Source organism: Anopheles moucheti, chromosome X (genome assembly GCF_943734755.1).
Source record: "Anopheles moucheti chromosome X, idAnoMoucSN_F20_07, whole genome shotgun sequence".
NCBI classification, from domain to species: Eukaryota; Metazoa; Arthropoda; class Insecta; order Diptera; family Culicidae; genus Anopheles; species Anopheles moucheti.
The window spans coordinates 3,015,602-3,036,744 of NC_069142.1; the positions used below are offsets into that span (position 1 = coordinate 3,015,602).

Here is a 21,143-nt window from a genome sequence, read left to right on the forward strand (position 1 = left end):
GGAATCTGTTTGAAAATTCCACCTGCCCTCTCAATGACAGTTTGTTTGCATCACAATGACAGTTTGTCGTGTTGAGAACCAGCGACATTGTCCCAAACAAACGAAATGTTTATCGAAAAAGTACAACGTAAATGACCTAAACAATAGTTCGCAGCGCTGTTCAAGATGGGTTTTAACGTTGGAGCCTATTGGCGACACACTGTGGTTGTCGCTGTGGGGATATTGTTATTTTATTTGATAGCTTTTAAACGAAAACAAGTACTCGAGAGTGCCTTTTTTACGAACAATGCAAGCCCGCAGTTGCACCCACAGAACGGTGACCTGATACTAACCGAAGCCGAGCTGTCGAAATTCGACGGCAAAGAAAGCGACCTACTGTATCTCGTCATATTGGGGCACATTTACGATGTAACGCAAGGTTTCAAACATTATGGACCTGGACAGTCATATCACATGTTTGTCGGTAAATATTTTTCGATTTCAACTCGCGCAAACAGATAATTATTGTTTTTATGGCAGGCCATGATGCAACGCGATCTTTTGTTACTGGTGAATTTAAGCAGTACTCCACAGAGCTGAGCGATGTTTCTGCACTGAAAGAAGCGGAACTGCAGCAGCTATTCACGTGGAAGGAATTCTACGATAAAACCTATCGTTACGTGGGCAAATTAAGCGGACGTTACTTTGATTCGCTGGGACATGACACAGCGTATTATCGACACGTCATGGACCGTGCTGCGAAGGCAAAAGATAGCAAGGAAAACGAACGCGAATATCCTTCCTGCAATGTCGAGTGGAAGCTTGAAACGGGCACCCGGGTATGGTGCACGAATCGTAGCGGAACTGGCCAAGAACGATCGTGGGTAGGTCGGCCTCGAAAGGTTGTCGCCGACGATGACGATGGCGCTCAGAGTATACAGTTTTGTGCCTGTGTACCGGCAGATATTACAAGCGTACAATACCTTCCATTCCCAGGATGCGAAACTACGGCAGAATCTTGCATTGTTCCGGATCAAAAGTAGAACCAATCTATCACCTGGTTGCTCTCTCCGTCCATTATACGTTTGCTTAGCATGGCGTAATAATACGAAAGAAACCTGCGCATATCACATAGAAAGTAAGGGCAAACATACATGTTGGGAATATTTTTTACAATGAATTTTACAATAGAAATTTATTACTGCATCCAGTACAAGTAAATCCAATTAATTCAGAAGTAAATGGTAATAATAACAAGAATTAAGTTCATATAGTTTTCATATAAAAATATCACACACTGCTGCTTTGCATGGGACGCTATCCGGCATCGTTTACAACATTTTCCTCGATGCGCTCTGCATTAGCTTGTTGTTGCAATGCTCCCTGTTGCCCAGGGCGATCATTTGCCTCCGGTGGTTGATTACGAGTCCAATACTTTCGCACGTTCTCTGGTGTGTAGTCAAGTATTTGACGTTGTTTGGCACGATTATGTTTCTTCTGATGGAAGTAAATCTTTAATACACCCTTCACCACCACAAACGCGAATCCACCCAGGAGGGTACGGTGCAGATCATTTTTCATTGATTTGAAAAATATTTTCCCTACAATGGTGGACACGGTTGGTAGGAGCAAGGCACCGCAAAAAATGCGCGTCACGCACAATGGCTCCGATATGCTGATAGTGTTGCTGGGGAAAGCTTCCGGATAGTTTGGGCTTGGTTCATTGCTGAAAAGAAAATACATGTTTGCATTGTTAATATGCTAAAGAACCTCATAAATAAAACATTCACAAATATATCACAAATACTACTACTTACGTTACGGGCAACATTAGGGAAATAACGGGATACTTTCTAATATCGAATTGCCGGTTTTGCAGAAAGCGCAGCACGATGTCCTCCCAGCGGAACATCCGGCCAATCACCAGTGCTACCGGTATGGTCGGCAAACACAGCAGTAGAGCGATCGGTTCTGCCTGTTCCATCATCGACAGTCCCCGCTCAAACCCAGTTGTTTGCAGTACGGTGACCGCACCGAACGTTATGGCGGACCAGTAGATGGAACAGAGGATTGCACCAGCAGCCATCCCGGGACTAAGCTGCTTCGCGATGATATCCAAACGTTCGAGCAAAAACGCTAAGCTTCCCATGGAGGGCAGGATAATAATGTAGCGAGTTTGACATTGTGGGCAGCTGATGCTTTTGTACGGATTTCCTTTCTGCTTCTCATCGATCCAACGCTTCAGACAGGACTGGTGAACCCATTTGGTGGCACCGCGACAGTTGCACGGTTGTACCCATGGTGCATACTTGTCGTCCTCTTCCGTGGCAAAGCACACCCAGCAATACCGTTCTTCTGGTTCCTCTTGCGCGGCTGGTGCAACGAGCTGCTGGTCTGCCGAGGCAGATGTTTGTATTTCGTTTATTGCACGATGGCCACCAGTGGCCTGTACGGCCGGATTGACCTCTGGCTCATCTGTCACCATGCCGAAACAGCTGCTGAAGGATGGGATAAGACTGAATCAATAGCTACAACTGTTCTTTTGCAACGGCTTGCGCAATGTTTACAAAAATTTACCTTTCACAAACTTAATGTGCCACTGATGTAACTTCTTGCTCTTCTTGCTGTATAGGTGAAATTGGTGTTATTCGTGAATAACAGTGAGCACTCTCTTGGCAAGCGAGCTGTCAAATCGTATGGAAACCGTTCGCTTCTTCTCGGCTCCTTGCTCAATGAGGTCACTAAGAGAAAAAGCCCAAATTGATCGAACGGCGTTTCGTGTGTATGCGCGTGTGCATACCATACCGTGCCTCTACATCTAGAAGTAGGTTAGCGAGAAGACTCTGCATTTGTCTCCCACAAATCATAGGAAACTTTGTCCAATTTTTCGCAATTTTCTCGCTGACCATATCGCAAAATGGGGACAGCAACATGGCGTTAGAGTGAGATGTCATGAGAAATGGTGCCACTTTGTCGATAGAGTATGTAGCTGATCTTGTCAGTGTGATAATTACATTTTGTCCACACAATCCAGTTTGACAGTTCACGATTCTAGGAAAATGCCCTTTTGAATGTAGACGTCTTCGTCCTAATCTTGATGTACATAAAAGGCAGAAAGAGCATCGAATTTCAGCCTGGAAAAGTTAGCTTAATTGTACTTAGAAAGTTAAGTTGTTTGGAAAGGAATTGCAGACAGTCGTAAATACTGCCTATTTGCACCAGATCCAAATGCCTATGAAAATGAGTCTACTGTGTAATTGAGAACGTCCTCAAAGAATTTCAATTGCTAGATCGTCCGAAACGTTCCTACTCTTGTACATTATTCAGTCTGCACGTACAGGCTAATACAATGTTTCTGTTGCTACATAGAGGGTTTCAGAGTTCTAAAAAGATCTGCAACCAGTCTGTAGCTTCCAGCTGACTTGTTACATTTCAACTATTCGATGGTCCCGATGCTCTTAGAGCTGAAGTACTTCCGACGAGCGCTTTATTTGGGGTCGGTTGGAATATTACGAATACGGATAGTAAACTGAAGAAACGTAATTGAACTATCTGCATACTCATACCAGCAATTACTTATCGATATCGATTGTTTTGGATAAGTTTTGGATTGATCATGAAATCAACCGAGGATGGTACTGTTTAAAATAATATAATGAATGTTGCAATGTAATAACATTGTTATAATGTTGCTTCGTAATTTGATACCAATTCATTAATTTAATAATTTATTATCTTCGATGACACTTGTGAGAAGGATTATAATTTCGCGCCATTTTCCATTAACAGCGAGCAGTGCTGATTCCGCTGTGCACCGCTGTATCATCGTGCATGCAACCTCACCCACACACTTATCAACTAGTGATGGGAATTTCGTTCCGAACCTACTAGGTTCATTGCGTTCCTTCTGTGGAACGATCGAACCTAGGTGCGTAAAAATTCAATTCATGCGAAGATTATAACTGTTTCATTTACTTCCAATTATGTTACTCTTGCTTAAAGATGTAAGATGTAGTGGAATGTAAGCAACATTCATAGTAACAAACATGTGCCCACGTTTTTTCAATGATCTATTGTTCAATTCTTCTGGATTCTGTACAGAATGAATGAATTATTTCAAACTGAGCAGATATTGACTGAAAAACAGAAAAAAAAGAATCAGGAAATATTAACAGAAATCGATTATAAGACAGAACTACGGTTGTTAATGATTGTAGTTGCGATCGGTTCGCATAGTACATCCTTCACACGTTTTATTTGTTGACAATATTTAAAAAGTTCACTCGATTTTGACATACCATTCAATTTTTCAGTTTATTTGTTTAAATTTGTTCCTCTGTCAAATGATGTTTTCAGACCTCTGATAACAAATACAAGTACATATTTGATGGTAGCGAATAGTTCGTAATAACAAATTTACAATCAAAACTTTTTGTAAACCAAAAACGATAAATGAACTATACAAAAATATTTAATAAAGGTTACTAATATGGAATAATTATATGATGAAGAATTATTTCGTTACTTTTCGTGAAAGTATATTCAACGAACCTTCTAGGTTCGTTCCGTTCCGAAAAATATTTAACTTTCCCATCACTATTATCAACATACACATATTCAGCGCAACTCAGCAACAAATATGTCCAGGGTAGCTTCAAACCCTATGGGAGGGACTAAAAAATTGTTTACCAATTACACTCTAATTGTGAAAATAAACGTAAAAATTTTTATTACAAATGTGCTACGTAACGTGAAAAGAAGAAATCGATCAATGTGTATCAAATATAAAGATATTATAAAGGGAATTCGAGTAACTCGAATTTCTGTGGCACGCATTATTCGCCTAATTTGGGAAAAGACTACATGCTTCGATTTGGGTAATACAATACTTAAGTCGATCGATCGAATTCGATCCAAACAACATGTTTTGCATCCAAAGCGTAGAAAATACTCGAAACAAACATCACACTTTGCAATACAACCCTTGCGTTCTGCACCTTTGGTTTTCGCATCAGTTGGCCATGACAGGAGCAGAATCCGCATGAAGTATGGCGGGCTTTGACCGAGGGAGCGTTGTTCAGCATAAAGCTGGATGGGCTGTCATTTCAGGTATAGCGTTGTGTCATAGAAAGCAGCACAAGCTTGGGATTCGCGCTCACGAGCCTATCGTATTGGATATCTGTGTATCGTTGCTTCAGTTGCGACGCCATCGCTAGCGACATCATTTTAGCTTTTCCCATCCCGTATTGCTTTGGCAGTTTGACCGAGAAAACGAGAACCGAATCTGGATATCGTATGCCAATCCGAAGCAGAGCACTCATGTGGTATCCGCCGGCGTCACTTAATTTGCTGATGGTAAGTGTGGTAGCAACCAGCGTTGAAAGGATAGGCAAAGCAGCGAAGCAGTAAACGTTGTAGTTAAATAGTGAGGTGATAGTGTAGTCCATAACGCCACACAACCGCACTACACCGGAAGCTAAAGCGGCGCACCAATCAAACCTTCACCGATTCAACGATGCCGCTGCTCAGGCGGCAGGTGCTCCAAAAAACATCCACCGCGGAACGGCTTCGCGATAGCGATGAGGTGCTATTCTGTCAGCCAACCGGGGAGATATTCAGCAATTATGAGTAAGTGTGCCGTAGCCCTTTGCTTACCGATGCAGGACTGCCTGCAAAGCTGTGAATAATGCTACATTGCCAGCCGTTAGACAATGCAGAACAAGACCGAAAACGGTTGTAGCAACAAACTAGAAAATGACCAACAAGAACCACTGGCCCCTTGCAACAGGAAATATTCTTCCGATGGGAGATTGTTCTGCTTGTGATGCGTTTTTTTCACTGTGCGTCTTTCATGGTGTAGCTCAATTACATAGCTCATTGCTGCTGATTCACATATCGGTAGTCATACTGCACAATTGTGATAGCTTACCGCATAAGACAGCCTTTTATGCTATAAGGAAAGATTTTAAAGCATGGATTCCAAATCAAATCTTGCAAATCGCAGTAGTGTCGCATTATTCATGGCAATGGTTAAAACAAGCAACGGACACTCATTCACTACCAAAACATTGGATTATTTAGAACGGTTTTCTTTCATTTTGCAGGGACTACTTTCATCGCATCATGCTTATATCGTCGATGGTGTGGAGCTGTGCGATGACCGGGCGGCCAAATCTAACCTATACGGAAGCGCTTGAATCGGAAAAGGCCGCCCGGAAGTTGCTGAAAACGTTTCCCGCTGCCGTGAAGGGGCCGTTTCTGCTGATTGCTTCGCACACTCAGCGCACCTCGATTAACGAAATGCACGAGGACGTGTATGGTTTCGTGAAGGATCGTCTGTTCAAAGGCGAGATCGTTGATGCGATGGATTTGACGCGCAAAGCGTTTCGCCCCGCCGTCATTTCGAACGTTCTACCGGACAAGTAAGATATCACTGTACAACCGTTTGTATGCGCTAAGGAAATCATTCATTCTCATTATCATTTAAAAAAAAAACTTTAATTAGTTGATGCTTTGCAGTGTTATTTCTTATAACTTGATATTTACTATCAAATTGTGCCCAAACATGGGGATTGGCTGAGAGTGTTTCATACCGATGTAAATGTCCAATGACCGATGTCGTTTTATTTAATCATGTACCAAAAAAATTGCAAAATCAGAAAAAGAAAATTAGGCGTCAGTTGGAAAATGTACTTTCTCATTCAGTAATTCGTTTCCAATTCAATTTTTAGCACCCAAGGCGCCAGTACAGTTATGTACCAAGTGACGGCCGACGATAATATGGTACCGAGCGTGTGGAACGTCACACCCAGCAATGTGAAACGCGACCGTAGCACTCTGACGCGAGATAAATGTAAACTCTTCCTAAAGCAACACGTTGAAGCTGGCCCTGGAGGGCAGCTGCGTATCAAGGCGGACTCGCTGGCTAAGTTCGTGACTGGCGAAGGCTGGACCGATGATCAGGTATTTTTGGGCCAGACACCGAACTTCGAGCAATCTAAGCGTCTAAAACAAAATGCTGAGCGTAGTGAAGTCAGTGGCGCCAGCAAGCCGCCTAAGAAAAAGGCAACCTCCACTGAAAAAGTAACTAAAATGGGCCCAGTCGATGGAGAGAAACAGCAGCAGGGCGAGAAATCGAAGAAAACAAAAAAACAATCAACAAAGATGATGGAGCAGAAGGGAAAGGTGAAACAAAAGAGCAGCACCGGCAAACAGCAAAGCATTGCAAAGTACATCGAAACATCGACCGAGTCTGCGGTGTTGGATGCAAAGGCGAAAAAAATGGCACGAGAAGTGGCCCTTCAAAAGCTAAAGCAGGAGCAGGAAACGTTGGCCAAGAAGCGGTTGGAGGAGGAAAAGGCTCTGTTACTACAGCAAGCCACACTGGCTCTAAAGAAGTACAACGCCGTATTGGAAGACCAAGAGCTGATCGATCAGCGACCGATGCCGGCGGTCCGTTCAGTGCGGCCACTGATCATGTCCAAGCACTTCGGTAACTTTGTTTTCATATTAGAGTTTCTAAACTCCTTTTCCGATATGCTTGCCATACGAAGCAAATTTTCCGGCGGCTTAACAATGCATCTGCTAGAGCGGGCCCTCATTCTGCGTGAGGTGAATGGACCGCTGAGTGACATCTTTAAGGTGCTGCTGAGCGCGATATTTACCCAACAACTGGAGGAGGAGAACGAGGTGGACGTTGGGTACGAGCGCGTGGAGAGTCTCGGCCTCAAACGGCAAACGGTGCCAGATCAGGCACGCGCACGCGATACGGTTCTCTGGTGCGAGAAGCACTACTGCACGAAGCTGAGCGAAATGCCAATAGACGCGACGACGGTATCTGAGTTGTTGCGCCTGCACTTTCTTTCGTCTGGTGCACTCGTCGAGGAGAAGGCCGCCAAACACCGGTATTATAATCGGGGCGGGTACAGTAGCGCGGACGATCCCGGGTTAAGGTTGGTTCGTGACTATCCGCATATTTTTCGTGCGCTTAATTCCCACTCAGTCTACCAACTATCGATCGGCGACATTATTCAGATCCTGTGCTGTCTAATTCACCAGCTGCTCACGTACAGTGGTGTCCGAGAGTTGGTGGAAGAGCGAGTAGAACGGGCGCGAACAGCACGGTACAATTACCAAACAAACCGGTACGCACAACGCCGGCTGACGGTAAAGACAGGCTCGCAGAAGAATCAAGCACGCGAAGACATGAAACGCGAGCTGGCCGCATTCGAGGGCGATATCGCGGCCAAGGAGGAACACCGAAAGAAGCTGATGGAGCTCGTGAAAGCGCAAAACAACCGGATCGACGCAGAGGCGGCACGCGAGATGAAGGTACTGCAAACGCAATCGAAACGGTTAAAGGAAGATTTCTTTGACTACCAGATCTATCTCGGTTCGGATCGATGCTTCCGCAAGTATTGGCTTTTTGAATCGTTGCCGGGATTGTTTGTAGAGCATGATCGGACGTATGCGGGCCGCTGCTTGGATCGACCAACTCCAAACATTCCGGGACTGGCGTTCTGTGCCCCAGATCAGCGCAAGAAGTACATTACCAAAGCCATCATGCGGTGTGCCGGTACGGATGGTGTCGCTGGCCTGCTCGATGCGAAAGCCATAGCGGGGGAGAATCCGAATCAGGACGACAGCGGTGGTCCGGTAGAGGAGGTGTACGAGCAGCTACTTACATTGGGCAGTGCCGAGATGGAGCGTATCGGACGTCAAACAACGCAAACAAAAACGTTGAATTCTCGTGCAAACTCGGAAGAACCTCGATCCGATGGGACGGTGAATGGTGGGACCGTGGTTCACGTCCCCGATAGCACACCACTGCCGCCACCAACCAACCAAGAGCTACTCATGTGCACGGCCCAACCAGATGACTGTTTAGTCCATACGGAAACACACACACAAACAGTCAACTGGGGCTACTACGCGACGGCCGAGGAGTTGGATGCGTTGATACAAAGTCTAAATGTGCGTGGCGCCCGCGAGAAGCAGCTTCGCGAAACGCTTGAATGTGAGCGTGATCTGATTTTAACCCACATCGAAAAGTGTCCCGTCGACAAGCTGTCGGTCAATGAGTCTGATCGAGCGGCGGTGTTGTCCGACATTTGTAGCCGTAATCAGAAACGGTATGATGCGCCCAATTTCAGCTGCGAGCCAGGCACGGATCCGAACGAGATACTCGAGGCAGTGTTTCTGGAGAATCTGCTGGAGCTGGAGGCCAAAATTACGGTCGGTTATCTGGGCGTAATGCGGGTTCGAGATCGGGACAAGTGGCGCAAAGCCCTGGAAGCTGCTACTTACGATCCCCAGACGGACAAACCGCTCCAGTGGGGTCCGAAGCGGCTTGCCAAGCCAGAGGAAACGAATGGCAGGGAAAGGCGAGAGCAGGACGTGGAACAGCCACAAGATGAGGAAAATGATTCCGATGAGCATCCCAATGACAATGATTCTGGTTGCGACAGTCTTGAGCGGCTGCTGTCGGATGCGTCCAATCCCGGTCACAGCCTGCCGGACACGACGGTCTCGCTACTAGATGACACGCTAGCTACCGATGAGATATCGTTCCCGGTACATGTATCTGAAATGCTGAAACAGCGCGTACATGCGTTTGCACGCGCCCTGTTGCAAGTGGCACAGTGTATCGATCAAAAGTTTCTGCGGCATCCGTTCGGGCCGAAGAAGGAGCACAAGGATAAGGCCGTCATGATGCAGAAGCAGTACCAGGGGCTGAAGAATCTGGTCCAGTGGGAAATGTCGCTGATGCGTTCGACATGTTTCGCGCAGCTTTTCTTACACTACAACGTGCTGTACGACGCGATCCATTGGTCACGTTCAGCCGAGCGTATTTGCTGCATGATATGCCGGCGCAAGGGTGATCCGGGTTTGACGTTGCTTTGCGATGAATGTAACCGTGCCTGCCACACGTACTGTCTGAAGCCGAAGCTCAAGGAGGTGCCCGCCGGCGATTGGTACTGTATGCGCTGCCGGCCAGAAAATTTCAAGGAGAAACGAGCCCCGGCGAAAAAAAAGAAAATATTCAAATGGGTCGAGGAGGAAGAAGAAATGTCGGAGGATGAGGAATCGGCGGAGGACGATGGAACCAAACAAGAGGAGGAAGAACCGGAGGAGGAGGACCAGGACGAGGAGACAGAAGAGATCGAGCAGGATGAGGAGCAAGAGCCGGAGGAGAAACAGATGGAAATGGACGATGCGGAGGAGCAGAGTGACGTTGACGAGGAGGAGGATTCGCTATCCGATGCCAGTGACAGTGATGATGGCGGGGAAGATGACGGCAGTGATGAGGAATATCGGATGAGACAACGGAAACAGCCGGCTGCAAAGGCAAAATCTAACGCAAAAGCCAAACCGGCGATAGTGGTAACATCCACGGGGCGTAGCAGTCGTAGCACAGCTGTCACGAACGGTGCCTATCGGTATGAGGAAGACGAAGAAGGTGAAGATTCAAACGACGATCGGGATGAACGAAGAAAGCGGCGAAAGGTAACACTGCCGAACGGTGGTGCCACGCTGCGCGCGGACACCAAACGTTCTGCCGCTGTGTCGGGCAGTACACGTGCTGCCAACCTATCGAGCGCGAAGCGAAAACGAGCTCACACCGACGAACCAGAGCAATCGTCACCCGCCAATACGAGCAAACGGCTGCGTCGGACAGCACTCCCCAATGGTGGGCAGAAGCTGAACGTTTCGGTTGCGACTGGAAGTGACGACGATTCGGCGACAAAGAAGACTCGCGTTAGTGCACGGTCGACCAAAGGCCAGAGGCGTATGTCCGTGTACCTCGGGGACGAGGAGGACGACACGCCGACGCGCATGAGGATTGGCGGTTCCGCCGCTCGACGATCGCGTCGCACCGGTGAGGATTTACCGCTGAACTCGGTTGCGCTATACACACTGATCGACGACATCTTAAAGCACCCGAGCTCGTGGCCATTTAACCGGCCAGTTTCGGCGAAGGAGGTACCGGACTATTACGCTGTCATCAAGAACCCAATGGACTTTGCGCGTATCAAGTCAAAGCTGAATATGGGCGACTACAAGATCAACGAACAAATGTTGAGCGATGTGCAACTGGTGTTCCGTAACTGTGATCTCTACAATACCGACGAGACGGATGTGTACCGGTAAGTCTCCATAATTGGTTTAACCTTTTTTTTTGCTTCTGAGGGCAATCTGCAGGAATATTTACCAAGTACTAATCGTATGTTTGTTTGATGATCTTTCACAAAAAATTACAGAATCGGCCATGAGCTGGAGCAGTATGTAGCGAAGCGGTGCAAAGAATTAACACTCCCTTTCCAACCCAGTGACATGCAGAAATCCGGTCTCCGTCATAATGCTGCACCGTACAAAACCGTCAACGGAGTTGCCGGGGCTTATGAAAAATAGCAGAAGGGGGAATCTGGTGCAGCTTCATAATCAACAGTCTCTGCAGCAGACAGGGGCATGCTAGTGTAAGTGTATAGTTGATTTAATTTAATTCCGTAACTTATAAAATAAACTTCTCTTTGCTTTTATTTTAGAAACAGTACTACTTTTATAACTTCCTCCATCCCATTGTTTGTTCCGTGTGTGTGTGTGCTTCACCAAGACACAATCCGAAGGACAGGACCACCAGCAAACAAAGTCAATGGGCTCGACAAACAGAGCATGATGTACTGACTAGAAACGGCTCTACAGGTGCTTTATGTTGAATATTTACTTGTCCTATAAAACAATCGGATGTTTAGTTCCATACCACAGTTAGTTGCATTGACACTTAATAGATACTATGTTCTATAAGTTGAGGTATGGAATGAATTCCCATCATAACATAAAACATAAAATGCAATATTCCCTCCAAAAACCTATAATGCTAAAGCTGGTCTGTTAAGTCGAGCATGTATTTGGCTTTTGGACCGCGTTCAACAAACACACATCATAACACCACGAACAAAGCAGCATATTAAAGGGGTGATCATTACTCATTTGTGAACCTCGCAAAAAAGAAAACTGTTTTGCAACGGAATGTTCTGTCGGGGAGGTATTATGAATCTTTTTTCTCGGTTTAACGTGTTTCTCAAACACGTTGGCCAAACACCACAACATATTTGCATCAAACATCCTGTAATATGCACCCGATACGCTGAATATAACTTATTAGGGACATTCCCCCGCAACACGCACGAACACGCATGCTGCACCGTTCCACATGGCAGCATATCCCTCCAAAATCCCGAACTGCGAAGATCACCAAATTGTACAGATATTGCTTATAAGAAGGAAGATTCATGTGTGTTTGTGTGTAGTGTACGGTTCTGTGTTCGTTTTAAAATGTATTTTAAGGAAAGTTTATTTAAGTAATTTGCCTGTAGATGAAACAGATAATAAGATGGAATAAACTTGCCTGAAATTCCGAAGATTTTTATTATTCATATATTTTACAATTCACATACGTAACTGGATTCGTTTGCATTATTACTCTCAGTCAATTCGTCAGGAACAACCGGAAACAACAGACTAAAATATTCCATTGGATGGTCATTGTTTCGCATTCAAGATATACGGCCTTACAAGCAAACCCCGGTTTGCTTATGATTAGTTGTAGATAATTCTATGGATCTGTGTATTAATGTTAAGTTAATTGAAGGTAAAGCATTGGCTTTTGTTGTGAACGTTTGTTGACATTCCAAATTTCTTTTTTTAGTTATGCGGATCCCTATAGTCATAAATTTCATAACATATTTATTATCATCCCATGACAATACGGCAAATGCCGCCATCATGGAACAATTAATTAAATATTATCAGCCCATGCCGTTACTACCAGAATAACATACTGTCGATACCGAGATGTCGAGATACGCGGATAATACGTTCCAGAGAAATCCGCGTATCTCGAGTTCCTTCTAAAGCATCGTTTATATGTCGTATCATAGGAACGAATACTTATTTATACGTAACAAGTCAAACTCAAAATTGATATGTATTCGTTTATTTCAAGAATTACAATAAAATATTGAAATTAATTTTTATAATAATGAAATGTAACGTATTCTTGATATTTGCAAATTAAAAATTGAATTTTGCATACAAAACTCCGTGAAATGTAAAATTTTTAAAATCCGCATAAATCAAGAAGCGCGTAACACAGGTATTGACTGTCCTTTATTAAACCTTCTCAATTTGCTTAGAAATCTCGAGGGCAATTACTATTTTTCGTACTCGGATGTGCATAATACATATGTAAATAGAAGAGTGAACGCGATTAGTTCAGCAAGAATTTATTACTGTCCGATCTATGGCTGGCTTATTATGAAACTCCGAAACACGCGCGTACACACTTAAACGTATACACCGTGTCTCGAAATACGCAACAAGGCCGGTTCCAGGAACCAGCATTCCACGCATGTTGATAGCAGAAAGGACCTCTTACTAGTTGCCGATTACACTTTTGACCTAGTTGTTAGAAGGCTGAATGCTGATCCATCCTTGCGTGGATTAATGGTGCTCCTCGTGCTCCTTCCTCTTCGATTCAGCCCATTTTGCTTGGTTTGCTGGTGAGTTAGCTGCAAAACGCGTATAAAAACATTAATATGGACCGCTAGTAGAGGGATTACCTAGGATACCGACCTAGTTTGTGGATTTTGTAGAACAGCGGAATGGAAACGCCGAACGCGATGAAGTAATAACGCCAGATCCATTGATTCTTGAAGTAATGCTGAATCGGGAACTGGGCTATCTTCGCCGAGAAGGTGTACGGGAATTTCATTGGACGTGCGACCGGATCCGACATTTTGTCTTTGTTGTTGGGAGACTTTCAAGGACACAATGCTGGACGATAGAATGGAAACAGAACTCGTTACGTTATTGTTAAACGATATGCAGAAGCAACTTTATATCGCACTGTGCGTTATTATGTAACTCTTAGGAACAGTCGTAGCGAGTGCTCACCTCTCAAAATGAGTTTTCAACCAACAAGGTAGCCAAGTCTTTTTCTTTTTGATGGAAGATGTGGTCGAACGAAAGCCCGTGCGGAATGACGGTTGTGACAATCCGAATGACCAGAATGTTATGTCGTTTACATGTTCGCTTTCATGGTTTCAAAAAATGCACCGGATCATGGTTGCAGCAATTTTCATAATTAAATTCCCCTTTAGAAAAAAAAGGTTTTTGGACCTAAAAACCTCGACCTTACAAAAACCTTTTAAAAATGGTTTTGGAACTATTTAATGGAATGATGCCAAGTGTTATTTGGCATGCAAATGTATGAACTGTTGAAACGAGACCGCAGTACGGTTGTGGCGCCAGATAAGTAAGTGAGTAAATGTTCCTCTTTTCGTAAAGTTAATTTGGTTGATTATTAAACTACAAGTATAGGGAAACAATGTCCCCATTGAACCTTTCAAGAATATTTATTTCGAAGAAGCAGTAAAATCGAATGCATGCTTTACGAATTAAACTACGCATCATAAACATCACGGAGACGATTGTGGCAGAATTGACAGTTCTCGGTTGTGCGGCATCCCACAACAAATGTTGTTCCAGGCGGTTAAATTCAAAACAATATGTAGACCGGTGGTGTAAAACGTTCCCACCTCAATTTGACTGTAAGTACAAGTCGCCCAATAACATATTTGTTCTACAACTTTCTATTAATATTGATACTGGGTGATTCAACCAGAGAAGCCAGAATGATCGTGTTAGGTCTGTGGGGTGTGGTGTAGGTTCAATGTAGCCATAGTTTTGCCTGCAATCATGTAGCTTTTTAGAAGGTAACCATGCTTCTATTTTTATGCCAAGAGATACCAGTACATTCTCCATATCATACTGAACTAATGTGCATACATTCTTCTTTCGCAGATGTATCACTTGGTAATGGCGATGGGATAAGTGGCTGATTGTTTGTGCCGCCATCGGTCGCTTGGATCGTAAAACAAAGAGAAATGTACGATCCTATGTGTGAAGATGACGTTGCTGGTGTCGCATTTTTGCATTTTGTCGTATTTTGCAACAAATTATCGATAGACATTTTTTTGAGTTCATTAAGTAATATCTGCCTAGTGGCTCAACATACTAACTTATAGCTCACTTAAAATTAAGATTCAGATTAAGCTTGCATTAAGAGCTAGGAGAGGAAACTTTTGGAAGGGGCTATTGAAGCTTGATTTAAATAGAGGATCGTCATCGATCGTCAGACTCCTAAACATAGGAATTAATTCATTTGTCGTTATTTCAAAACTAACTAGTAATTCTAGCTGTTGCACTTTATAAATGTTTATCAATGTTAATTTAAAGGTACCGACGCTGACACCTAGATAGCGCTACTATATTTGACAAATTCGTATCCTGAACAAGGCTCGTTACCCTTGATTTTTTCTTAACCAACGTCGGGATCAAGAAGAAGCTTGTGACGCTGGACCACCCTAATTCTGACCATTTCCGGGTCAATAATCACCGTAACTGCCGCAACAAGCCGTGGTCCAACTCTTCGGCGTAAGAATTTCCACAGTGCTAACTGGGTGCGATTAGTGGACGGAGAAATTCTGGAAACTGAGGTCAATACCACTGAGGAACTTTACCTTGCGATTACCAATCTAGAGGGGGCTATCAAGAATGCTGAGGAGGTATGTGTTCGGAATAAGCCCGTTTCTGTATATCCCCACAAATTACAACTGGTGATAGACAGTTTAAAATCCAAGCGGCGTCCTCGTTCTGCGCTTGCTTTTACCACTCGCATCACCCAACACGGTCAGAAAGATCCCTTGCTTGGTTGTTTCTGAAGCTTCAACGATGTCTCTGGCTTTTTTGATTTAATGTTTCTCTTGCTTCCTTTCGTTCTGCTCTCCTTCTTTCTTTCTCCTCCTAACTATTCATTTTTCCTTTTCATGTCTGCTCTATCTTTCCTTCTGTTGTTGCTTCTTTTATTAATGTTTTTTTTATTTTCCTTTCATCTTCTTCTCTCTTCTTTCTTCTCTCTTTGTTTTTTCATTTTTTCTTTACTTCCTACCCTGTTTTATTGTTCCTTTCAATTTCTTACTTCATGGTTGTCAGTTTACCTTGAGTTCGTTTAATTATAAGTTATTTAATAAATTGTTAAACTCTTGAGACGCACAATAAATTACATACGAATTTAAATGAAATGAAATGATAAATATATACTATACACTAGCTACATCGGCCCGGCTGCACGGCTATGCAAGAGATCTATGTGTTTGCGAACTAATGTTCTCAAACTACTTTTTCTTTATCGGCACAACATCCTCAGGTGGCCTAGACCTACCATTTCTGTCTTTTTGACTTTATTTACCAGTTCTTTGCCCAGTATTTGCTAGTTCTGCATACGAAGGTTTGGTCCAGATGGGATTGTTCCTCGTTCCTGTCGTGCGCCGTTACCAATACACCATCGGGACGCCCCGTGCTCAAACTTCTATGTTCCCTATTACTTCAACGTATTCATGTATTCTGGAATTTCTGCGTAAGACGAATCCTGGAGGAAAAAACTACGGGGAGAGAATAAATAAAACTCTGATTGCTTGCTGATCGTAGACGACCTGGGGTAATCTGGTGATACAGGTGAAGATGCAACTGCTAGAAGTAATATAATATTTGTGTCAATAAATGATGAGACAACATAACGTAAGAGAAATTGACGACCCACGCATGTATTGGGAACGTCCAGGACCAACAGACCAGACCGTCTTCTTCTACAACGCAACTGGGCTGGTCCTTTTATCTTTCCACATCCCGGGGGGATCTTTATTTAGATACGATTGAGATAAGTCGCCTGAAGGGTAGGCAATTTGCGATAAGTGTATGTGTGTCTTCGCTAAAGTGTTGATCAAAGATACTAGTAGCCCCACCTGAGAGTCAATTTGCCAACTAGACATGTGCACTTCGAATTGCCATCACCAGACTGTTGAAGAACCCCATTAAGTACAAGCAGTCCCCGAGATACGCGGTTCCTCTTATACGCGGATTCGGAGATACGCGGTTTTTGAAAATTTGACAGATGAGCTAGTTTATAGCACAAAATCTAAGCAAAAAGGGTAAACTTGGTCGAAAATACCTATTTTTGTCACATAAAACATTTCTTTCTAACTTATTTTAATGTAATCTTTCTAAAAATCGCCTGATTCGCTGCATAAATTATGTGCAGAGAAGGAAGTAGACTCCGTGACTTTGAAGTTTAAACGAAATTGCACCAGGATTCGACTTACGCGGAAATTCTAGTTACGCGGATTTTTCCCGGGTTATAGCGGTACGCTATAATAGCGTATCTCGGGGACTGCCTGTATAATATTTCTGGCTCTTTCGTTATTTACAGAGAGTGGCCATAAAATATCATTCCCAGCGGTATTTCATAGAAGTTAATAACGTCCGATAGAGTGACGTCGCATAGATAAATACCTCGAAAAATAATGAATGGATCATAAGTGTAGATGTTGGTTAACATCAGTTCAAGCAATAAACAAACAAATCATTTTATTATGAATCTTTTTGCAGATCATCTGAACTGGAATCCACCATGCTAAAACGCCATCGCAACAAACCTAACACCATGTTGTTAATGGGAGGTGTTTCGTTTGCGCATTTTCGTCCGCCTTGCTTTCTTTTTTTTTATCTCCCTCAATCCCCTGTAATAGTTCTTTGATTCCTTTCATGTTTTTCCTGCCTAGTTCTGCTTCTCCGACAGTTAAAAAAATATTGGGTTTAAAAAAACTATAATAAGGAATAATAAAATTAAGAACCCGGTTGGTACCCCTAAACAATTATGCAGAAAAGCGACTTCACTCTATCGGACATTATTAATTCCTATTAAATACCGCTGGGAATGATATTTTATAGCCACTCCCCGTAAATAACGAAAGAGACAGAACGATTATACATTATAGGGTTTATCACCCAAGCAGCCTAAAGCAGCATGAGGCGCTGCATTATAGCTATATTTGCTTCACATGCTACTTTTAACGCTAAAGTTTCGCAGAGCGCTATTTTAGCGATATTGTAGCGATTTTCGCTGCTGTAAAAGTTATGCTGCAAGAAACCTCTCATGCAGCGCTCTTATAGCCAATTGTAAGCCAATGTCGTGAAGTCAAACAGTTTCGCTGCAAACAACCTCTCCTGCAGCGGTTTTGCAGCGATTCACGTTGACTGAAAAAGTTTCGCTGCAAGCAACTTCTTTTGCAGCGGTTTTGCAGCGATTTTGCGGCAAATCGCCTTAATGGAAACATTTTCTGCTCACAGTATAAGTTTAAATATAGGTGTATGTATGTCATTTGCAATCTATATTTTGGTACGTGAGGTTTGTTCTTGGAGAATTTAGTTGTGATAAAGCAAACATAGTGAAATGAATGCAAAAAGGTTGCGGAAGTCTGGTGTGTTATACCGAAAAAGAGATGTGTATATGAAAAAAAGGACCTCAAACGAAGAGGCACCACAAATTCCAACTGTAAGCATCGAGGAGCCCGGAAACAGAACCTTGGCAGAAACAAAACCATATCGAAATAGTGAAGCAAATTGTCACGTTCCTAATGAAATACCAGCAAACGAATCAGGAAGTGATGAAGAGGAAAGCAGCATGTCAACGGAACATCCAAATTTTAAGGACATGGACATAAAAACATGTTTAAGGTACTGGGCAATTAAAACAAATGCTCCACAACAGTATACCTTTGCAAAACCATGCCATGCAGAAATATCAGGAACAATCCTGTCAAACAGGCTCATTGCCGATATAAACTAACACACATACACACATTCTTCAGTCAACTGATTCACTTACACAAATAAAAATGCTAACTGCACGCACACATTTAAACTATCCAAGCAACCTAAAGCAACATGCAGCGCTACTTAGCGATAAAAAGAGCGCTTCAATACATGCGCTGCATATTGCCGAAATGTAGCGCTCTTGCAGCTAATCTGTAAAGCTTTACGATAGCTGCCGCTGTTTCCCGGATTGGCTGCATGAGCGCTACATTTCGGCAACGAGGCAGCGCTGCATTTCGACTGTTTCGCTTCGCTCTCGAACATCGTATTGAAGCGCTCTTTTTATCGCTAAGTAGCGCTGCATGTTGCTTTAGGTTGCTTGGGATGATGTGTTGAAAATCATGTGAAAGGAACGGAACTACATTTCAACGGAACCGAAATGTAGAATCGGTTATGCATACCTCGAACAAGGTAGTATATCTCTCACAACGTGAACTGACCTGAAAACCCTGTATTCTTGAATGGTTAGGTGATGGCAATTCGGAGAGGACATATCTAGTTGTATAATTGACTCTCAGGTGGAGCTACTAGTATCTTTGATCAACATTTAGGGGGTTTGTCCGTAGTTCGGGGCCCTTCTTCTATACCTCCTTACTTCTTGTTGGGACTTGGTCGCTCTTCGGTCCTCCTTGGGTTACAGCGCGATGTTCGTCGGTTGACGGGGAAACGATAACTGATTTTGTTCGGACATGCCACCGCTTTTATATTGTGCTGGCCATGTCTCGAACTTTCCTATCACCTTACAATTCAGGTTCGATCCTGTCTGTTTGCCTATTCTTTCGTTCCTCTATGTCCTTTTCCCTTGAAGAAGTTGTTCCGCGAATTTCTGCCCTTTTGTTCTGGTATTACTGATTCTGGTCTTACCTACAAACAAGGACTTCATTGTTCTCGTTTTTGACCAGACAACTTCCCAACTAGCATTTTGTTTGTTTTCCCCATTTAACCTTAGATGGCGCTTTTCTGTGTCCTGGCTATTTGCCTTGAACGCCACAAACACTTTAGCGAAGACACACATAGACGTATCGCGAGTTGCCTGCGCTTCAGGCGACTTATTCATATCTAAAGTTACAAAATTTCCAGTTTTGTTACATAAAAATAAGTTTTGTTACATTTTTACCCAGTGCAGATAGATGACCACTATGAGGTCCTTTAGTGGAAGCCAGAAATACTAATAAAAAGATGGAAAACAATATGTGTTAGATGAAGTGTTAGTGTTAGTTAGGAAGTTTATCAGGACAATACGAAAACAATGAAGTCCTTGATTGTAGATAGAGAACAAGATAGTCGAAAAACTAGAACAACTACACGAAACAACTATTTCGTGGAAAAAAGGACACACATTCCAACACATTCGAGGTGACAGATAATCAAAAAAACAATATAAAAATGGTAACATGTCCATACCAAATCAGTTATCGTCCTGCAACTAGAGACGAATGAGGCATTCAAGGCTCAAAGTCTCTGTGGCGTCCAAGGCAAATAGCCAGGACACAGAGAAGCGCCATCTAGGGTTTTATAGGGAAAACAAACAAAATTAATTAATTAATTAATTAATTGGGTAACATATGGTGCAGGACAGCTATCAGGATCAAACACGAATTGTAAGGAGATTCGAGACATGGCCAGCACAGTATAAAAGCATGTCCGAACGAAAAAAAGTTATCGTTTCCCCGTCAACCGACGAACATCTCGCTGCAACCCCAAGGAGGACCGAAGAGTGGTCAAGTCCCAACAAGAAGGAAGGAGGAATAAAAGAAGGGCTCCGAACTACGGAATAACCCCCTAAATCTGTATAAAATAAACACAACAACAATTATCGTTCTGCACTCCAACGCCGAGAGTCCTTCATATCCTTCCCGAAAGTCGCCTGAAGTTTAAAAGATATTGCACCAGGAGTCGACAAAGACGGATCTTTCCTGGATTAGAGCGGCCTGCAATAGTAGCGTATTTCGAGCACTGCCGGTACAGTTAAATCGTGTTGTTGCTGTTGCATAAATTCTGCAATAGCTGTTGTGCCTGCTCTTTTCGGTTTTGGTTGTTGCTTTAGTCTCTCCTTCTCCAATCTCCCCAGTGCGAGTGAGACCACATTACGAGATAAAGTCTTCACAACCACACAAACACGCGCATGCGCACGCACAATTGACAACCAATACTTTTACCGTGAAGTTTACACAAGTCAGCATACCACGGGATTGCCACCAACATGCCGACCATCATCGTTAGCTATCGCCGACGAGAGCAATTGCTCCGCCCAGTGAGAAATAGGGACGGTTGCCACAGCAAAGCACGCAGTTTGCCTGATTGTCAAAATCGAGCTGATGAGCGGATGACAATCGATCTCAGTTACCGTCGAAAAAATTCGCGTACGACGCGTTCGAAGTACGACGAGT

General features: G+C 43.5%; 4 protein-coding genes across 5 annotated transcripts; 2 read left to right on the forward strand and 2 right to left on the reverse strand.

Annotated features, from left to right (window-relative positions):
* Positions 1-112: 112 nt before the first annotated feature.
* LOC128306780 (neuferricin homolog) lies at positions 113-1,232 on the forward strand. Its single transcript, XM_053044391.1, has 2 exons — positions 113-463; positions 520-1,232. Exons 1-2 carry the CDS (start codon positions 166-168, stop codon positions 1,020-1,022), a joined length of 801 nt encoding a protein of 266 aa, XP_052900351.1. The 5' UTR covers positions 113-165; the 3' UTR covers positions 1,023-1,232.
* On the reverse strand, positions 1,151-2,645 carry LOC128306778 (E3 ubiquitin-protein ligase MARCHF5). The gene is made up of 3 exons (XM_053044390.1): positions 2,557-2,645; positions 1,797-2,477; positions 1,151-1,705 (listed from the first exon to the last, which is right to left on the reverse strand). The coding sequence occupies exons 2-3, from the start codon at positions 2,462-2,464 to the stop codon at positions 1,297-1,299; spliced, it is 1,077 nt and encodes a 358-aa protein (XP_052900350.1). The 5' UTR covers positions 2,465-2,477; positions 2,557-2,645; the 3' UTR covers positions 1,151-1,296.
* A 2,615-nt stretch (positions 2,646-5,260) lies between these two features.
* LOC128307093 (bromodomain adjacent to zinc finger domain protein 1A) lies at positions 5,261-12,395 on the forward strand. 2 transcript variants are annotated; one of them, XM_053044816.1, is made up of 5 exons: positions 5,261-5,607; positions 6,084-6,401; positions 6,711-11,126; positions 11,241-11,456; positions 11,526-12,395. In XM_053044816.1, the coding sequence occupies exons 1-4, from the start codon at positions 5,495-5,497 to the stop codon at positions 11,389-11,391; spliced, it is 4,998 nt and encodes a 1,665-aa protein (XP_052900776.1). In that variant the 5' UTR covers positions 5,261-5,494; the 3' UTR covers positions 11,392-11,456; positions 11,526-12,395. The 2 variants fall into 2 exon arrangements, with proteins under 2 accessions (XP_052900776.1, XP_052900777.1); XM_053044817.1 differs by having other exon boundaries at positions 11,532-12,395.
* An 849-nt stretch (positions 12,396-13,244) lies between these two features.
* Positions 13,245-14,043, reverse strand: LOC128307059 (uncharacterized). The gene is made up of 3 exons (XM_053044776.1): positions 13,936-14,043; positions 13,615-13,815; positions 13,245-13,550 (listed from the first exon to the last, which is right to left on the reverse strand). Exons 2-3 carry the CDS (start codon positions 13,775-13,777, stop codon positions 13,483-13,485), a joined length of 231 nt encoding a protein of 76 aa, XP_052900736.1. The 5' UTR covers positions 13,778-13,815; positions 13,936-14,043; the 3' UTR covers positions 13,245-13,482.
* Between the last annotated feature and the right edge of the window lie 7,100 nt (positions 14,044-21,143).